This window comes from Nothobranchius furzeri, chromosome 18, assembly GCF_043380555.1.
Source record: "Nothobranchius furzeri strain GRZ-AD chromosome 18, NfurGRZ-RIMD1, whole genome shotgun sequence".
Lineage (NCBI taxonomy): Eukaryota > Metazoa > Chordata > Actinopteri > Cyprinodontiformes > Nothobranchiidae > Nothobranchius > Nothobranchius furzeri.
In genome coordinates this window covers 35,658,520-35,675,963 of record NC_091758.1, presented here as the reverse complement: position 1 = coordinate 35,675,963, position 17,444 = coordinate 35,658,520, and the positions used below count along the sequence as shown (strand labels likewise).

Here is a 17,444-nt window from a genome sequence, read left to right as displayed (position 1 = left end):
AATATGGCATAGTTAACTCATTCACTGCCAATGACAACTAAAGTCGTCATTTGCATTTTTTTTTACTGTGTGAGCATCGGAACGAGCCCCCGCGCTGAGAGAACAAACATCTCAGCCCTGAAGCCGATCTTCATCCGCATACGTCACAGATCACATGATCAGGAAGCAACACATCCATGTGTTTGGAGATCGTTTTGGGCCGTTCCTGTGAAAAAAGTGAGGCGCGAACCAGAAAAGCATCTGCCGATCACAATTCGACAACGGAGTATGAAAGAACGGATAACGCTCAAAACACGCGGCTTCTTCCTGATGTAAGAGGTGAGTCTCCTCTTTGTTTTGGTTGTTTTGGCATCGACATCATGCTAGCACGCAACGTTCTGTGACTCTTAAAAAAACAGTAAAAACGGTGAGAAACGCTGGCAGCGAAGGCCGTTAGTGATCAGGAAACGGCTGGCAGTGAATGAGTTAAAAACTTCAAATGTTGAATTATGCAAGATGTAGGAGCTTTAACTTCACAAGCATACACATTAAAATGTGATTAATTCAAAACTTTATTTAGACATGCAACATTTTTATTTAACTATTGGGTGTGTTGTTTGGATTTTACAAATATAATTTCGGTGACCTCACAACCTCAGCACAGATAAGATGGTGGGGGCCCTCTTGGGGGCACTCACTGACCCCAGGTTGGGAACCACTGGTTTCGAGCCACCCCTGTAACTGATGTAAAACAGTAATAAATCAGATAGTCTAAAATATTGCTAATAATTTCAGTTTTAAAACTGATATGAGTGCTTACTTTTAGTATATGCTGCTAATTTATTTAATTTCTAGAAATGAGAATCACCAGTTTTTTTTATGAAAATTATAAAAGGGATTTATATTTGGTAAAATGAGCATCAATTAATAAAATAATAGTTGAATTTGTATGTTTGCAATTATTTGTCTTAATTTATTTATGTTTAGTTACATGCAGCCGATTTTTCTGTTAATCTGGTCTGATATAATAAATAAAACAACAGAGAAAGTTTTTTAAAGTCCTTGATAGCAGTGCTTATTCTCTGATTAAGGCATGGGAGCAGCTTTTGGATTAAATGGTTTCAATAAATGACATTTTTGTTTGTCAACAACATCTTTTAGCCAATTATTTCAGCTTCAGTATAGTAAAAATGGTTTTACGGCACCAGGAAGAGTAGAATAAAAGCAAAAGTTTCATCAAATAAAACAAAGTTTTGAAGACAAAGATGAGACACATTTTTTTAATTAAAATGACTAAAAACTACACTATCTGCAAACTTTACAAGCACTCGTATAGAAGCGATGATGCAACACATACATAGATGCAATTCTTAAATTAACATATCAGATGTACATGCTTTGAGCATACAGAGAGCTGAAGAGAGCAAAATGACTTTACAGGGTGAAAAAAGGGATTTCTTTTGAAAAGAAACAAAATTCATGTAAATTGTGCTCTTTAAGGAAATATACAAAATACAGTTTACTTGTACAGTTTGGCTTACTTTTGCAACAACATTAAATTACATCCAGGCATGAGTAATTTGACACCTGATGAACACACAAGGCAGTTTTTTAAAAACATCTTTGGGTTTTCTAGCTGCATGATTTTCATTTGAATAGATTCAGGTTTTTAACCAGGCTTCAGAGGAAGTAAGGAATCTAAACATGCTTTTTCCTCTCAAAGAAAGGGGAGAAGGAATGAGACGCGGACAGGAATACGGTTTATAAAACATCTTGCATACGTTTAGTTTACCTGAGCTGCAAACATTAGCTTCTTTGGATCAGTTGTCACTTTTGAATCAAACCTGAATTTTAGCAAGTTAACAGCCGTCCATCAGAAACGTTAATGCAGACGTTCTGGCTGAACCAAGAGAGGCAGAATCACGGCCACAAAGGCTTCAAAGCACTCGGTGACTAATCGCAACAAAAGGGTTCGTGCAGCACAAAACAGTTATTTTCTTTTTGTTTTTTTGCACAACTGCCCTCGGTGTTGGTAAAAAGAGACCCCACTGGACCTCGCCTCATCCCTCTAGGATAGTGGGAATGTGCAGACACACCTTTTGGAATATGCATGTGTGTGTGTAACTTTGCCAGGGATCCAGCAAAACAACACTTGAAAGCGTTTGTGCAGGAATATGTCACATTTCATCCCGCACTTTCACACAACCAAGCAGTAACCTAACAAATGGAAATGCAAGTCATAAAATAGTGCAAAAAAATGAACAAATGGCTTATTTTTGGCGCAAGAAGGCAATTTGGGAATTGCTTAAAAGATTTAGGCACCACAGCGTCTCACTGACAGAATCTTTTGGGCATTTTTTTGGAATAAAAAAAGTTTTAGTGCATCAAAGCTACATTGGAAGGCAAAAATAATTACATTAAAGGTTTGTTTTTCATAATTTAGTAGCAATATATTACACAAATTCCAAATTCATACAACAAAACATGGTATATAGACAGTTTATATATTCATGTAAAAAAAAAAAGGAAAAGTAAAGAGAAATGCTTAAGGATTTGGGGTGTATGCCTACATTTCCCCAAAATTTGGCTCAAATAAATATCAAAGTTAAACCACGTTATCCAGTAACAAAACATCAGGCTTGGATTTTTCTTTAGAAAAGAGATAAAAGTAAAGAGAGGAAAACAACAGGACTCCAACAGATAAACCTTCCTTTTTGTTTTGGACATTCCTAAAATACCAGCTATTGTCCCGTTGATTAAAGAAACAGCAGAAGATGGTTAATTTTTAAACCTGTGACTAATAAAATGATTTATTTCTACGTAATGCAGCAGTTGTATTGAGGCATCCTCTAAAGCACCAAAGGCTAATGTCTCTGTTTGGATAATAAATAGACGATAATGTTCTCGGAGCACAGGAAACGGCCCTGGATGTAGCTGATGCAGCATGTCATCAACAGTGAACGCTTAAAGGGACGGAGCGAGCGAGTGAGCGAGCGCTACAGCAGTGCAGCTGTGAGGAGTCCCAGACGACCAGTTTGACTTCCACCTGCCAGCTCTCGTTGGGCTGTTTTGTTTAATGTCTGCTGTGGTTTCTCAGTTCATCGGTTGTCCTGATTGTTTGAACCTCCTCCTCTGTTGTTCTTTCGTGAGTGTCTGTCCACAGACGGATCCTGAAAGGCCGCGACGGCCTCCTGCCCCTATTTACAATCTCTGCTTGACTCGCGGTGGCTTTGGGAGGCCAGGTTTCAGCGCAGAGCAGGAGTTTGTTCAAAGAAAACTGCATAAAAATCTTGGCGATTAAGCAAATGGTGTCTTTAAAGCAATCGTTGGCGGGAAAAAGGACAAACATGCATCTTTTTGAGCTTTTTTGGGTTTCTTTCAGTTTTCAGCCTCTTTGTTCATTGTTCTCTTCACTTTTCTGCCCCCTCCTCTCTCATTTAGCTGTCTGCCAGTCAGTATGGCCTCCAGACGGACTCATCTAAGCGACCCGATGCGCTCATGGCCGTTGGGGAGTTGCTGTGGCTGCCGTCGGCCTCCACCCCCTCGCTCTGGGCGTTCAGGCCAGGATTCATCAGGCTGTTCCCTCCAACGCCTCCAGCCCCCGAGCAGGACAGCAGGCGGGTCGGGGAGCGCTCGCCTCCTGTGTTTCCCGGCGCCACCATGGAGAACTGGTAGGATCCAGATCCAGTGCCGTAATAAAGGTAAGAGTTGGACTGGAAGTTTTGGGATTGGTTGTTTGAATAGGGCGGGGGCAGGTAGGTGTGGTATCTAGAAGAAGTGGACATGCTCAGGCCGCTGATGCCGGTGCTGGAGGTGTTGGCAGAGTAAGGGAAAGCCCCGGGGTAGTGCATGCGGGGGTCTGAGAAGCGGGGGTCGGTCAGTGGTGACAGAGTTGGAAAGGAGGTCCGCTGAGGGAAGAGTTCTGTAGTTCCTGCTGGACACACAGACATAAACACTGGGTTAGAGGTGGCAGATGCTGCTGCAGCAACAAAATCAGGAAAAATTCACCCAAATTTTCTCAACATTCCAATTCTGCTCTCAGATTTCCTCCGATGTGCTGTTTCACAGGAACGTTTGCTCCACAGTAATGAATCGAGACATTTTGTTGGCTCGGTGACCTCATCAAGCTTTGACAGCACATCATTCCACAGCCCCATGCACAAGACCCCCCCCCCCCCCCCCCAACACACACACACACACACACACACACACACATTCCTCCTACCAGTCCCCCAAAAAACGAAATCAGCATACAACTTCTCTGTCTTCCTCAGAGTAACAAAAAAAGGAGGGGCGTGTGCGTAAACAGTGACGGCCGGTTGTGCAACATCATGGATCATAGTTGGGTGACGTAAGCAGACAGCTGCAATCACAGGTAGTTGGTGAAAGAAGGAACCTAAAAGCTTCCATTTATTCAGTGTGGCTGCAAAAGATCAACCTTTCTGCAGGGCTTGAGGAAGCTGTTGGTGTAATTTTCTGTTTGTGGAGGTGGAAAGCTGTCCTTTCTTAGTTTGTCCTTCCCCTCAATCATCCTAAATCATTTTGCACATAACACTTAAAAGAAAGGGACATGGCTGGTTGTCAAGATGAGACAGACCGCAGACATCCTAAATGTCATCAAACATTCTCCTTCACCTGCGTTCTACCCTCACACACCTCAGTTTATGCATGTCTCTTTGCTCGGATGTGGCTCCCTTCGGGTCCTAAAGGCGCACATGACTCGTAGCGTAAAGTAAGGATTTGGATGGCGAGGAGAAGAGAGCTTGTATTTATGAAGTGACAGGCGCTTGCATGCCACAGCCCTGAGGGGGGCGAGAATGCCGAAGTTGCGTGCCACAGTGTTGTTGAAATCGCTTTTCCCCACGTCTGAAGAACTGGGTCCATTTTCAGCCACGACTAAAAAACAATCATTGCAATTTCCACGGCCTCTGCAAAGTTTCTTTTCTTAACAGCACTTTTCTGCAGTTGGATTTCCTTTTCTTTTGGAGAGGAGGGAGGTTGTTAGTGGTGTGTGTGTGTGTGCGGGGGGGGGGGGGGGGGGGTCTTTTTCCAGAGTCTACCAGGAACAGCAGTTCGGCTCCATATCTGATTTCACGCAAGGAAAATTCAAGCCATCAGCTGCTGTTGATTCGGGTGAAGTGGAGTCGGACTCCTATTCCCTACCGGACTCCCAGGAAGCCTTTGCTCCCTCTCTACGTGTGTTTGTCCCTACACCCCCCACCCCGCCCTGCCTGGTCTAAATTTAGGGCTTCAGGGTGGAGCAGGCAGAGGGGGGACGTGATGGCTCTGGCTGCTGCTGCAGCCCACCCTGCTCATGGTCTCCCGGTGATTGGAGTTGGTGGAAACGTGTCGGCTAAACTGCGGCGGGGACGGACTCCTGCGCTCTGTCAGGGGAAACTGGACCGGGCACTTATCACAACACCCTAATGGGCTTGTTCAGGCTCAGGCTCTTGGCCCAGAGCCAGGAGGTGTCTGCTACCACCTTTAGGGTCTCTGTAGTATAGTGGCTCCCTCTGGAGGAGAAGGCTGAACAAACTGTTGTGCAACTGAGAACAGGTCTGCTTTTTCTCCCCGCTTTAACCAAGACGCATACCTTCACTGTACCCCCACCCGGACGTTGCTGTTGTGGCTGTGGTAACAGCGCCGTGTCTTTGGCCGAGAGGGTCTTCCTGACCCAGCCTAGCTGCAGTTGGCTGTAACAGCGGCTCAAAACCACACATGATCTCCATTAGACTCATCTGAAACGTGTTGAGTAAATTGCAGGGACAGGAGAAGAGATGAAACCCAGAGGGCTCGCTGGCACGGCCCGCTGTCTGTGATGTTCCCCGTCTATGAAGTCGGTAGGTGGGAATCGGAGCTTTTATTGAGAACATTGTGTTTAAGCGCTCCTTCTTTCCTCTTCTGGCTCAGCAGCAAACCACCATGGACTTTATTTATTCAATCCAGGGAGGAATTTTGCTCCGAGAGGTCCACTAGTCCACAGTCAAGCGTGCAACCCAGACATGGCTGGAGGTTTGTCTCATTTGTTTACAGGAGAAACTGATTTTGGTTGTTACATAGGGCCAGGTTTGGGGCGATTGTGCACCACAGTACGTACGTGTACACACACGTGTCCGAATGCGGTGGCCGCCGATGGGAAGATGCAAATCCAGGCGCTCACCTGTGAAATGTTTACTCAAGCTTGATGCAAACTGTGACGGCCAGAGTTGAGGGAATGGTGTCTCAGGCAAATAGGTGGAGGGAAGCAAAGGGTGAGAGAAAGCTGCTAAATGTGGCAAAAAAAAGAGACTTGAAACAAAATCCTGAAGTAGAAACGAGGAGCAGGAAAAATACCAACTGGTTTGGGTGGTTCGAACAACGGATGCTGAAGAGATGACAACAGCGTGATGACGAGCAGATGGTAAAACACAACGTTTGGTCAGAGCTGCCGCTGCGCACAGCAAAGAATAGGAGACCCAAACGATTTCCAGGTGTTTATTTAAGCACCGAGCCGTGGGAGCCAGAGCGTCAAGTCCAATGCAAATGTTAATCACCTCTGCCCTTTGAGAGCACGGACAGCAGCCGCCGTGCCTCGTCCGCGTTAGCGCTCCATCACGACGGTTTTGCATGTTCTCAACTTGTGACACGCCGCGGTGGAGGAAATTTGTTATTTTAGAAAAAATCCAGATATTTTCCTAATGCATCAACAAGCAAGGTGACATGATTGCTACGTTTATTTGTTAAGTAAATCTTTTATCCCTGAGATCTGATTCTCCATCGTGAGCTTCCACGCTCACCCTGCGCTTATGGAAATGATTACAGCTCCATTCATGTGAGAGATTTGCTTTTTTTCAAACCATCACAGCTTTTGCAACTTTATTAATGGCGTGCTCGACGGCGAAGGCTGCGCTTAAACTTTGCGTCCAACGAAAACGTTCAGAAACGTCACGCAGTAAAGACCAAAGCTTTGTGTCTGAGTGAGTGTCTTTACAGTGTGAGTGGATGACTCAGCACGTCTGGTGTGGTGGGACGGATTAAAGTGAGAGGGGGCTGTAAAGACGGCAACAAAGACCCAAAATGCCAAGAGACAAATGAAAGAAAGACGGGAGTGGGAGGGAGGGATGGAGGAAAAGGAAAGCCGGGCAGGGTGGTGGTGTCTGAGGAATGTAATGGGATATAGTGCAGGCCTTTGGAGCTAAATCACACACGGCCTTCCCAGCTACTCTGTCAGCATTACTCCAGCGTTGCATGAATGAACTGTTTAATACGATATTAAAGCATTTCTGCAGGATCTGAGTCATTCTGACACCCTCTGCTTTAGTATAATGGTCTGAAAACGATTTAAAAAAATGATTTCCGTTAAATCGGATTTAGAAAACGTTTAAAGCCGTAGAGACACAAATAGAAAGGTGGCCGTTTCTCACCTGCCCACGGTCTCAGATCCTCCTCCACCTTGCAGGTCTTCAGAGCAGGGGTCTCGATCTGCTCCTGCCACAGAGCTGCAACAAAACACAGAAACAGACCGTGTAATCAAACGTGAAGGATTTTTGCTGTTGGAACCTTTAAAAAATAACTGTCATGACATGTGGTGGCATGGAGGTGTGTGTTCCTGTCATAAGGTTAGCCTCTGCTGACTGAGCAGCCATGACTGGGAAGAGAAGGGGCGGGTTTCTCACCACAGTGAGACCAGGCTTGGAAAAACATGCTTGACGGGTGCGTATGAGGTATTTTTGGTCCCTTCAGACGAGACTCTGGAGGAGGAGAGGTCTGCGAAGCGTAGGACGCTCGGCAGCTCGTCCAGCCGGACTGTCAGGAAGGGAAGGGAGGTCAAAGACCCACTGGCCCAACGCGTGGGACCCTGCTTCACACTCGACAGTCACACCGCAGCAGGCTCTCTGCTAACAGTTGGATGTTTGTTCAAAGTCTGAGACGGTGCATTTGCTACAAGACAACCAGCACGGAGCTCTGTGGACACGGGCAGTTTGAGCACATGTGTTTTTATCAAACGTACGTGGATTATTTTTTTTTACTGGAAAGACAAAAACCTGCTTGTAACCGTTGGTGTGTGCTTTTATGGTGTTCTATTTCTAATGACAGGAGCAATCAGCCGTGTAGCCTGCCCTCAACTTCCCTTGTTGAGATACCGCAATATAGTAAACTCCCAGCCACTCACCGTGGCAATTAGGACTCAGAAAGATGCCAAAGGCAGAGGAAGGGGGGTTTCACGTAGAGCCACACTGGACTCGGCTTGTGTAAGATCTTTGCTTCCCCTGGAGCTCCTCCACTTCCTTTGCAAATGTCCAAAACAGCACTCAGTCACCGAGAGGTCCCGCGCTGCGCCTCACAATGGCAAATTCTTACGCATAAATGGCCTTATTCAGAAAATCTTGCAAGCAGCTGGTGCGATTCGCTCAAGAAAATAAACATTTCCTTCAAATATTTTGATTGGCAAGCTGACAACATCAATACCAGAGGCACAGATTACCTCTGTTAATAGGAGGACCGGCCTCCTGGGTGGAGCTGAGGACGTGGGGAATGCATGGGTTGGAAATGGGAAGAAGTGGCGACTGCGTCACCTGAAGCTGGTTCCAGCGTAGGAGGAAAACACAAACAAGACACATGCTTTGCTTTTGAAGTGTATCGCAGATGAAAGAAGGCTGGGATGATGCTTGAGCCAAGATGGCGTCCCATTCTCGTGACTCCGGCCGGATCTAGCAACGCCTCTGAGACATGTAATGCGCCTGCCGTAATGAAGCGTGTCATTGAGACACAGTGAATGCCGGTCCTTGTGCTGGCTTCCTGTCTCGCTCAGGCCTTAGGCGTCGCAAAGGGAGAGAATGTGGGAGAAAGCTAGGAAGAGCGAAAGAAAGACGCCAGCGAGGGAAGGAGAGAGAAAAGAGAGCGTGTTGGAGAGGGCAGGAACACGGCCTTGGCCCAGCAATGTGGGACATTTGATACGTCTTTTGAGCCCTCACTTATAACGCGAGCAAAAACAAACACGGGCTGAAAAATCCTATGTTCTCTTTGAGCAATGGTCGTCCGCCCGCCCTTCCCCTCTTCCCAGACTCAATAGTCTGTTCATGGCACACATGTAGTTTCTGTAATTGCTGAAATGTAAAACTCAGCCGGACTCTGATGTGAAATTATAACTTACACAAACAGTCGAGTCTGTTTAAAAAAAAAAAAAAGAGAAATCTTGCTCTCACTTCTCTTTTTCTTTGTTTTTCACCAATGAGGTGGCTTCAAACGATCCTTTTTTTGTGTTTAAAAACAGAAACATTTTTAGTTTAAATGATTCATCTTGGCATCTTGGAAGGAGACTAACCACAAGTGAAGCTTTCAGGCACCATGACAAATAAACTCTGTGGTGGCCGCTGGCATATAATGTAAATAGCGCAGAAGTAAAACAGCGTCTTTTAAAAGCCGCTCCAGATTCCTCCTCCTTTTGGTCGTATTTAACGCTGAGCTTCCTGCGTCGGTTTGGCAGGAATCAGAATGAAGCTCCTCCAAACGTCCACGCTGCCACTACCCGACGCCGCTAATTTCCTGTCTTGCTTTAGCTTCTAATTGGCTGATCATGTCACTCTGGATGTGTGAATTAGTGTCCGCCTCTCAGCTGCCGCCTCAAACCTGCGGGTCTGGCCAGCCTGTTTATGTGGAGTAAACAGTGTGGTTGCTGTGGACGAGGCGGTGGGGCGCTTGGACTTTAAGTCCTACATGAAGATACCGAGCAGGACTGCCAGGCACAGCTGCAGCAGATGTGTGCCAGTTGAGTTAAAAAAAACCGAGGTGAAAGCATTTGTATTAAGTAAAATCTTCGTCACACACTTTTAACCCTCAAAGCACTCCATGCTTGCTTCTGATACCACCTTAAAGGTGCCAGGGCTTTCTGTTTGGATGATTAAATTGGTGCTTTATTCCCTCCTTTGCTGCAAAAACACATTAAGAGTCTCGCAGAAATAGTTTTTATCACAGTTGAAAACTGTTATCTGAGCCTCAGTAAAGTAAATTAAACTTGGCCCAGGAGCGTAGATAAACGGCCAATCCCGTAATGTCCTACAGTGGGAAGATTGGTTTTCTCCAGCCACTTTGCATGGATATGCATATTAAATTGGCTTCATGGCTAGCTGGCCTTCATTTTTTTATGTTCCTAGTACATCCTGGAACATTACATGTGTGCTCCGAAAACCTTTATTACTGTTTTCTTCTCGTCCAGCATAAACAACAGATCAGGCCAGTGTTGGAAGTAGCTCAGGCTAGCGTTAGCAGTAGCTCAAGCTAGCAATAACGGTAAAACAGGCCAATGTTAGCAGTAGCTTGCATTCACAGCTGTTAATGCTATCCCAAGCTACTGCTAATATTAGCCTTGGCCTGATCTACTAGAGTAGTTAGCAGTAGCTCGGGCTAACGTTAGGAGTAGCTCTGGCTAGTTTTGTTCTGCGGTTAGCATTACAGCCACCAAATTTTCTGTTGCTGAACCACTAAAGTAGGTTGAGACATGCAAATTTAAGGCGGTTTGTCTCTAAACTTATGATGTAACCAACTCTTCCCGGTCTGAACTATTTCTCAGCAGCCATTACAACATTATGAGTTTAAATAGGAAAGCATGTCGGAGACGGCACCGAGTTTTTAATGCTGCAGAAACACCCCCAAGCTGCCTTTCTTCAACAACAAGTTAAATGTGGTGGTTTTAACTTTTAGGACGGCTTCAAAGTTAAAAGCAGGTCTTTCTTCTCTGCAGCCTGTTAGAGGTTTTGCCAGGAGCTTGTTGAGTTTTGTTTGCTGGATAAACGCAGAACTGAAACCTGTTTCCCGCCCTTTTGAGGTGAATCACATCTTCAGTCAGTCTCCTGCTGGACTTCAGACTCAAAAACACCCGTGGATACACTGAAATGCTGTTAAAGTCGGATGTTAAACAACGAGCTACACTCTAAGGAGTAAAAACAAAACAAAAAAAAAAGCCACCCACTGTAGTATAGACACACATATCGCTTGAGGTCTTCAAAACCAGAAAAACTATTTAGTGCTTGATTGTCTGAGTGTCAGATTTGCTTCACTGCATTAAGTGAACCACACACACACATACCCTCCACCCTAGCTGAGAATCATTCCACATGACTAGCAGGCTTACCTGTGGCCACCGCTGAACAAAAACAAGCAGCGAATGTAGCGTCTGCCAGCGTGCAGGATTCCTGTCACTGCATGCACTGTAATGAGCTCTTAATTACCCCGTCTGTCTCGGGCGCTCACAGAAAACTTGCAACGCCACTGCTCAAACATGTGTGTGTGTGTGTGAGAAAGACGGTGTGTGTGTTTTCCTTTTATTGTCAGCGTGTCCGTGGTGCAATTTTGTGTGATTTAAGATTTCGTCGTAGTGCAGATGTCTGAAGACGCATCTTGTTGACAACAGAGCAGACGCTATTTCACAGCTCAGACAACAAAATGAAGCAAGAGGGTTTTGGTTAGAGGTGACATGACATTTTTTTTTTCACATTATCTGAGGGGGATGTCAGATGATGGAAAACATCTTTTGTAAGAGCAAGGCGAGGAATCCATTTAATTATAATGTGTTGATGGGCAATCTATCAACCGGCAAAGCTCAAACAAACAGGCCCTGAGATTTAAAGTATCTGCAAGAGCACAGCAGCATCTGGCAAGGCTTTAAAAAGCCGAGACGTGTGTGCTGTTGATATGTAAACACCTCTCTGTGTCTCCGAGTGGGATTTATTACAACAAGTCTATTTTTGTTTGAGCTTTGCTTCTAATTCTGCCGTCTTGTTGTCTGGATGCTGCTCAGACTCTGCTGCGCACAAACTGCTCTGTTATTTAATTATTTTACCACTCCTGCCCTGCGGTACGCCGTCACAACGCTAATACTACAGATTAAGGTGTGTGGTTTTTATAGCCCTTCCCCTCCTCTGCCTCAAACACACACACATACACACACACACTCCTTATAGACAGCCTGCAGTCACTAGCAGCTGTACGCTCAAGGCCTCTTAATGTCTCTGACACTTCCAGCTGATGTTAACATGTTGTGTCGGCTCTCCGTGCGTGCATGTGTTGCAACGCTTCAGCTCTTTGAAGACGGGAAAGCCTCTGATGCTCTAATTCCCGCCCTAATCCCGGTCGAGGCTCCTCGTCTGCTGTCTGGACCGTGTCTGTACACTTTTCCCCGATGATCGAAGCGTTCCCCTCATGTTCAAGGCTGCAGGGGGGCTTTTTGTTGGCAGACAACCTCTACAGCTTCTGCCAAACTCTGAGCCATACGAAAATTATCATCACAGTGGACGTATTGTGTTGAACCTTCATCGTTTCTAAAATGGACGACGTGTTTTTAGTTTGGTACGAACCGTGCAAGGGAGCAAAATCGGCATCAACAGAAAGTAAGGACATGGTTGGGGGGGGGGGGGGGGGGGGCAGAGTGAAAGACCCAGTGTTCCCAGCAGTCAGCTGTTAGATAGGCCCAAACTGGTGACTCAGCGCTGGCTAAGCGAAGCACAAGGCCAAACAGAGGATGGCTGCGCCCACGCATGGCCTGACGCTCCCAAACAAGCCCTCCTGTATGCAGATACACGCTCTCGCAAAGGTAATGAGGACCATTAGCGCGTTTCTAAACTGCAGAGTGGGCGGGAGGAGAGAGAGTGTGTTCATACTTCCAGATATCTTGTTGAATACGCTCTGACACACCGTGATGGGGAGTGAATACTCATCCTCACCCTCGCCGTCACCCACGCAGCTGTTCACAGCACACACACACACGAGTAAAAACACGGCCTTCCCCCTCCATCACACCACCTCAGAATCAGTCACTGCCCCCCCCTTTCCTCCCACATTTGACCCGTCTGAGAGTGACGTGACTGCCAAGGTAGCAGGCGGCTGTGAGATTCCTGAGGTTGTAATGTGAGGTGAGCGGGGGCCACAGCTCGGCTGGCGGCGCTCGTCGTGCCACCTGGCAAGGGATTCTGCCCTTTCGAGGTGCAGAGCCCAACACTCGCCAACGCAGTTTATCCAGGGACAAAACGGACATGAACTTTCTTCTCCTACAGCAGATAATGGCTCTCAGATTAGTAAACAATCTTAAGATGATTGACATATTTGTGGTACACTTTCCTTCGGGCCAAACAAAGCTGCTGAGTTGGTGTATAGTGCGGTTTTTCACCTTGTGTGGTGCCGAGGTGTGTTTGGTGAAGCTGGCGTGGATTGTTGTTCACCGGGCCTATCCGAATGGTCCGCTGGTAGCGCTCGATTTCTGACAGCCTGTCGGAGAACTGCATCTTCTGGGGGTCTTCCATCTTCACTCGGTGCCCTAAAAGATCAGAAAAAAGCAGATGAAAAGTAAAGAACATGCAAATATAATGACTTTTTATTACTCACAGAAACATGGCTTCAATAAAACAAATGTATTTATTCATTTAGTTTAAAATGTGTTCATGAAGTCCCACCGGTCCTAAACGACTTGGTGAAATAAACAAAAAGCTCGGAGCTCAAAAAGGTGAAAGTTGAGATAAAGTTAGTTCCAAAGTCCCATTGACACGGGATAGAAGTATGTAATCAGGAAGCCATTGCTGCCGTGTTTTCAGCTTCCAAACACAAAAATATTATTAGAATGTCAGCAGACCTTGAAATACATTGGCTAGACACTAAATGTTGCCCAAGCTGCACCTGCTGCCACGTCACCCCGCAGATAACGATAGCATAAGTGGTTGAAAATAATTGCTTGAGGAATGTTGTTTTCCCTGCAACCGAAGTCTAATGAAGTGTGAATTACTTCATCGGGCGACTCGGAGACGTGATGATGCCGAGAGATCCTTATCGTGTCGCCTTGCTTTCTATCTTTCTTTCTTTATATAAATGGAGGCAGTGGCTATATCTGCCCCCCTCCTACACACACACACACACACACACACACACACACACACACACACACACACACACACACACACACACACTCGCACACACACACACACACACACAAAAGCACAGATTCAGCCCCGACTGACACAGCTCTTACTCACAAGGAAACACCCAGACTAAGCTACCAGACCTTATTGTCATCAGTCTTGAAACACAACACAAGGAGAAAAACACGAAGAGTTTATGAGAAAATCGAGAAAACGGACCGACACACTTAGTGCTCTTATCGCTTTGCGGTTCGGTTCAGGGTAATGGTTAAAAAAAAAGTGATTGTGTCTTTCATGTAGACACACATGTGTGTAAGCACATGCTTTACATGTGAACACACCTTCAGACGTGAGTGCGGATGCCTCTAATGGGAGGAAGAGATTTTAATGTAACTATCAATGCACCAAAACTGCGCGTCGACCAGCATGTATACATTCTGTGGTTTTCTCCCTGGCATCTCAACAGAGCAGCCTAATGTGAAGTAATGGCTGGATTTGAATATTTTATCACTATATAAAGGGGGCAAGGCAGACGGACCAATATGGATTTTGCCCGTCCTTTCTCTCCACTGACCCATGGGCAATATATCTTGGCTGTGATGCTGACCCATGGGTAAAGTTTCCTCCTGTTTACCGCTCCGTCCATTTGTTTGTGCCCACCGCCTCTCTTCCATCTTCTCTATAAACCATATAGAATTACCCCCCCCGCCTCCCCGTGACACGCGTGCACAGACACACTCGTTTCCGTTTGTTCACGGTTAGGGTTTTCCGTGTGTGATAAAAACTCTGTTTAGATTTTAAAATGCACCTCTGTTAGTTTTCCTGAACACCATGACACCAAAAAGAGGAAACAGAGAATGTTTTTGTGATTTCCACCCTCTGGATTTTCACTCTGAGCAATGCCGTTACTCAAGAATACATCCTGGACAGTCCAACACCCCCACACACACATTCTCTGTGATATCTCTTTATTTAAACGGCAATGGAAGGAACGAAGGCCGAGCGCTTTCTGCCTCACACACACACTCAAACGGCGCCCGCGTAGACACTGCGGCTACTGTCTGCTCCAGGCCAAAGCAGGCAGGGCCGGCCAAGGGTAGCAGCCCTCTGAATATATAAATATAGCCCCTATATGTGTCCTTGTGTAGTTATTAAGAGATTTACACCACCTCAAACGGCTGAGGTCAGGGAAACGATACATCCCACTGCTCTGGTCGGGAAAAAAAGAGGAAAAGGCGCACGCCGCAGAGAGAGAGAGAGAATTAGTCCGCTTTTTCTGAATCCAGCGGTGGTCTGGGATGAATTGGCTCTTTAGAGATGAAAGTAATCATTAAACACACACACACACACACACACACACACACACACACACACACACACACACACACACACACATTCAGTGGCCCATTAGCTAGCAGAGACACACAGTGTAGTGACACACTCTTTGTAGCTGCCAGAAGGGTGTGTGTGTGTGTGTGTGTGTGTGTGTGTGTGTGTGTGTGTGTGTGTGTGTGTGTGTGTGTGTGTGTGTGTGTGTGTGTGTGTGTGTGTGTGTGTGTGTGTGTGTGTGTGTGTGTGTGTGTGTGTGTGTGTGTGTGTGTGTGTGTGTGTGTGTGTGTGTGTGTGTGTGTGTGTGTGTGTGTGTGTGTGTGTGTGTGTGTGTGTGTGTGTGTGTGTGTGTGTGTGTGTGTGTGTGTGTGTGTGTGTGTGTGTGTGTGTGTGTGTGTGTGTGTGTGTGTGTGTGTGTGTGTGTGTGTGTGTGTGTGTGTGTGTGTGTGTGTGTGTGTGCTATATAAGCATCATTAGAACTAGACCTGGAGTCCATTAACCCAGGACCTGCTGTTAACACCACTAATCAACAAGGGGGAGAAACTTAAAACCCTTTTCCTGTTTTTTCTCTATTTTTAAAAACGTTTAATTTATTATTGCATTAATCCTTCCATCCTTTTGCCTTTTTGTCTTCTTTCTTTAAATATTCTGCCAATAAATAAACGCCTCATCCAGTTAAACTTTGTGTTAACAAACATTTCTGCCAGTCTACCCCGGCTGCAGCCGCGCGGCGTTGGGCCCGACCGCCAGCGTTTGACTGCAGGGCCGAGGGCCAGAGGGGTGCAGAAGCACCACGCCAGCCCCTTTTCCGAGGGGTTTGGTGGTTAGATGAATATTTTATGTGCACTTAGGAGAGAATGTCCTAGTTTTTTTTCTCTGTATGATATCATAACCACAAAATAGTGCTGGGAGATGGGAGCCAATGCACATATGAGGCCTAAACAGCAGCGCTCAATATGCATCCAGAGCTGAAAATGGACAACAAGGCTTGTAGATTTACTAGCCTCCTCTCAGGGTAGTGGTCGCATCAACTGAAAGCATTATGGAAGTGTATGAAGGATAAATAAAATGCTTGATATAAAATGTCGGGTATTAACGATGTACTGAGATGAAGAAATGGGTGTGCCGTTCTCAGCCCTGCTTTGTTTTCCTGCATGTAAGAGAGTGTGTGTGTATGTGTGTGTGTGTGTGGTTGTGTTTTATTTCCTCATAGTTTCTTGTATGATTGCTGCAGAGAAACCCAACAAAGTAGCTTTGTTTTTCTTTTGTTTTGATGAATGCAGGTGAAGTGAAAGTGATGTGAAGTTTTATTTTTCATGAGCTTGATGCTCTGAGAGGATCCATCGCTCCACAAAGCCCAACAGGATGGCTGATCCGTCACCCGTTCTCATCCTCTCTGCTCATTTCCACTAAATTACAGAAAACCCCCTTTGAGGAAACACCGAAAGCATGCCTTTTTGTGTGTGTGTGTGTGTACGTGCGTGCGCGTGTGTGTGTGTGCATGTGTGTGTGACATTATCTGAGCAGCAAAGGGCAAGTCGTGCTTTGGCTCCAAACCAAATCTGTACTGAATGTATTTGAAGTGTAAATATTTGTATTCACTATATAAATGGAGTTGATAGGACCTCCGATAACATGAAAATTCATGTGGGCTGCACGCATCACACTTTGCACCAAAAGCTATGTCTGGACCGAGAAGTCTGAGGTATGTGTGGTATAGGATTACATACAAAAACTGTTCATGCTGCTCAGGAAACATGCCAAGTCTAATAGAAAAGCTCAGAAAATGGCAGCCGGCTCACATTTTTCACTTCTGTACCAGCGAGTGTTTAATAATTGAACCTTAGTCTGTTTTGCAGGTCAGGAAAGCCCTGCTTGATGTGGAATTGTACTGAAAGTTAAACGTATAAAAGCAAGCAAGAGCTCTGCACCCTCTTATCTGTCTTTGCGGCACGATGTGGGGCGACAGTTGAACACACGCTGCACTGGGGCCTACTTTCCCCAGTGCAAACTTCCGTTTGCCCTCAACAGACACAGAGGGCGTTTCAACATCTGTTGAGCAAAGCCGTGAACACCTGTCTTCCTCTTCCTCCTCTCTGGCGGACCTGAACCCCTCTTGCTGCGCTCTCGTTCCCCCCTCGCCTCTTTTCCGCCACGTTTTCTCGTACTTCCCCTTTTGTTCTATTACGGGCGCCGGCTCGATTAAAAACACTCATCTCTGTGGCGCTCTGTTTGGCCCCAACCCCTTCCAAG

General features: G+C 45.9%; 1 protein-coding gene across 3 annotated transcripts in view; it reads right to left on the bottom strand.

Moving 5' to 3' along the window:
- Nucleotides 1-1,245: 1,245 nt before the first annotated feature.
- runx3 (RUNX family transcription factor 3) overlaps nucleotides 1,246-17,444 on the bottom strand; it is a 47,764-nt gene continuing 31,565 nt past the window's right edge. For 2 of the 3 annotated variants that reach the window (XM_015970379.3, XM_015970381.3), the window contains 3 exons: nucleotides 13,121-13,267; nucleotides 7,383-7,457; nucleotides 1,246-3,913 (listed from right to left, as the gene is read on the bottom strand). In XM_015970379.3, coding sequence (XP_015825865.1) covers nucleotides 3,432-3,913; nucleotides 7,383-7,457; nucleotides 13,121-13,267 — 704 coding nt within the window. In that variant the 3' untranslated portion in view covers nucleotides 1,246-3,431. The remainder of the gene's footprint in view (nucleotides 3,914-7,382; nucleotides 7,458-13,120; nucleotides 13,268-17,444) is intronic. The other variant, XM_015970380.3, reaches the window with a different exon arrangement.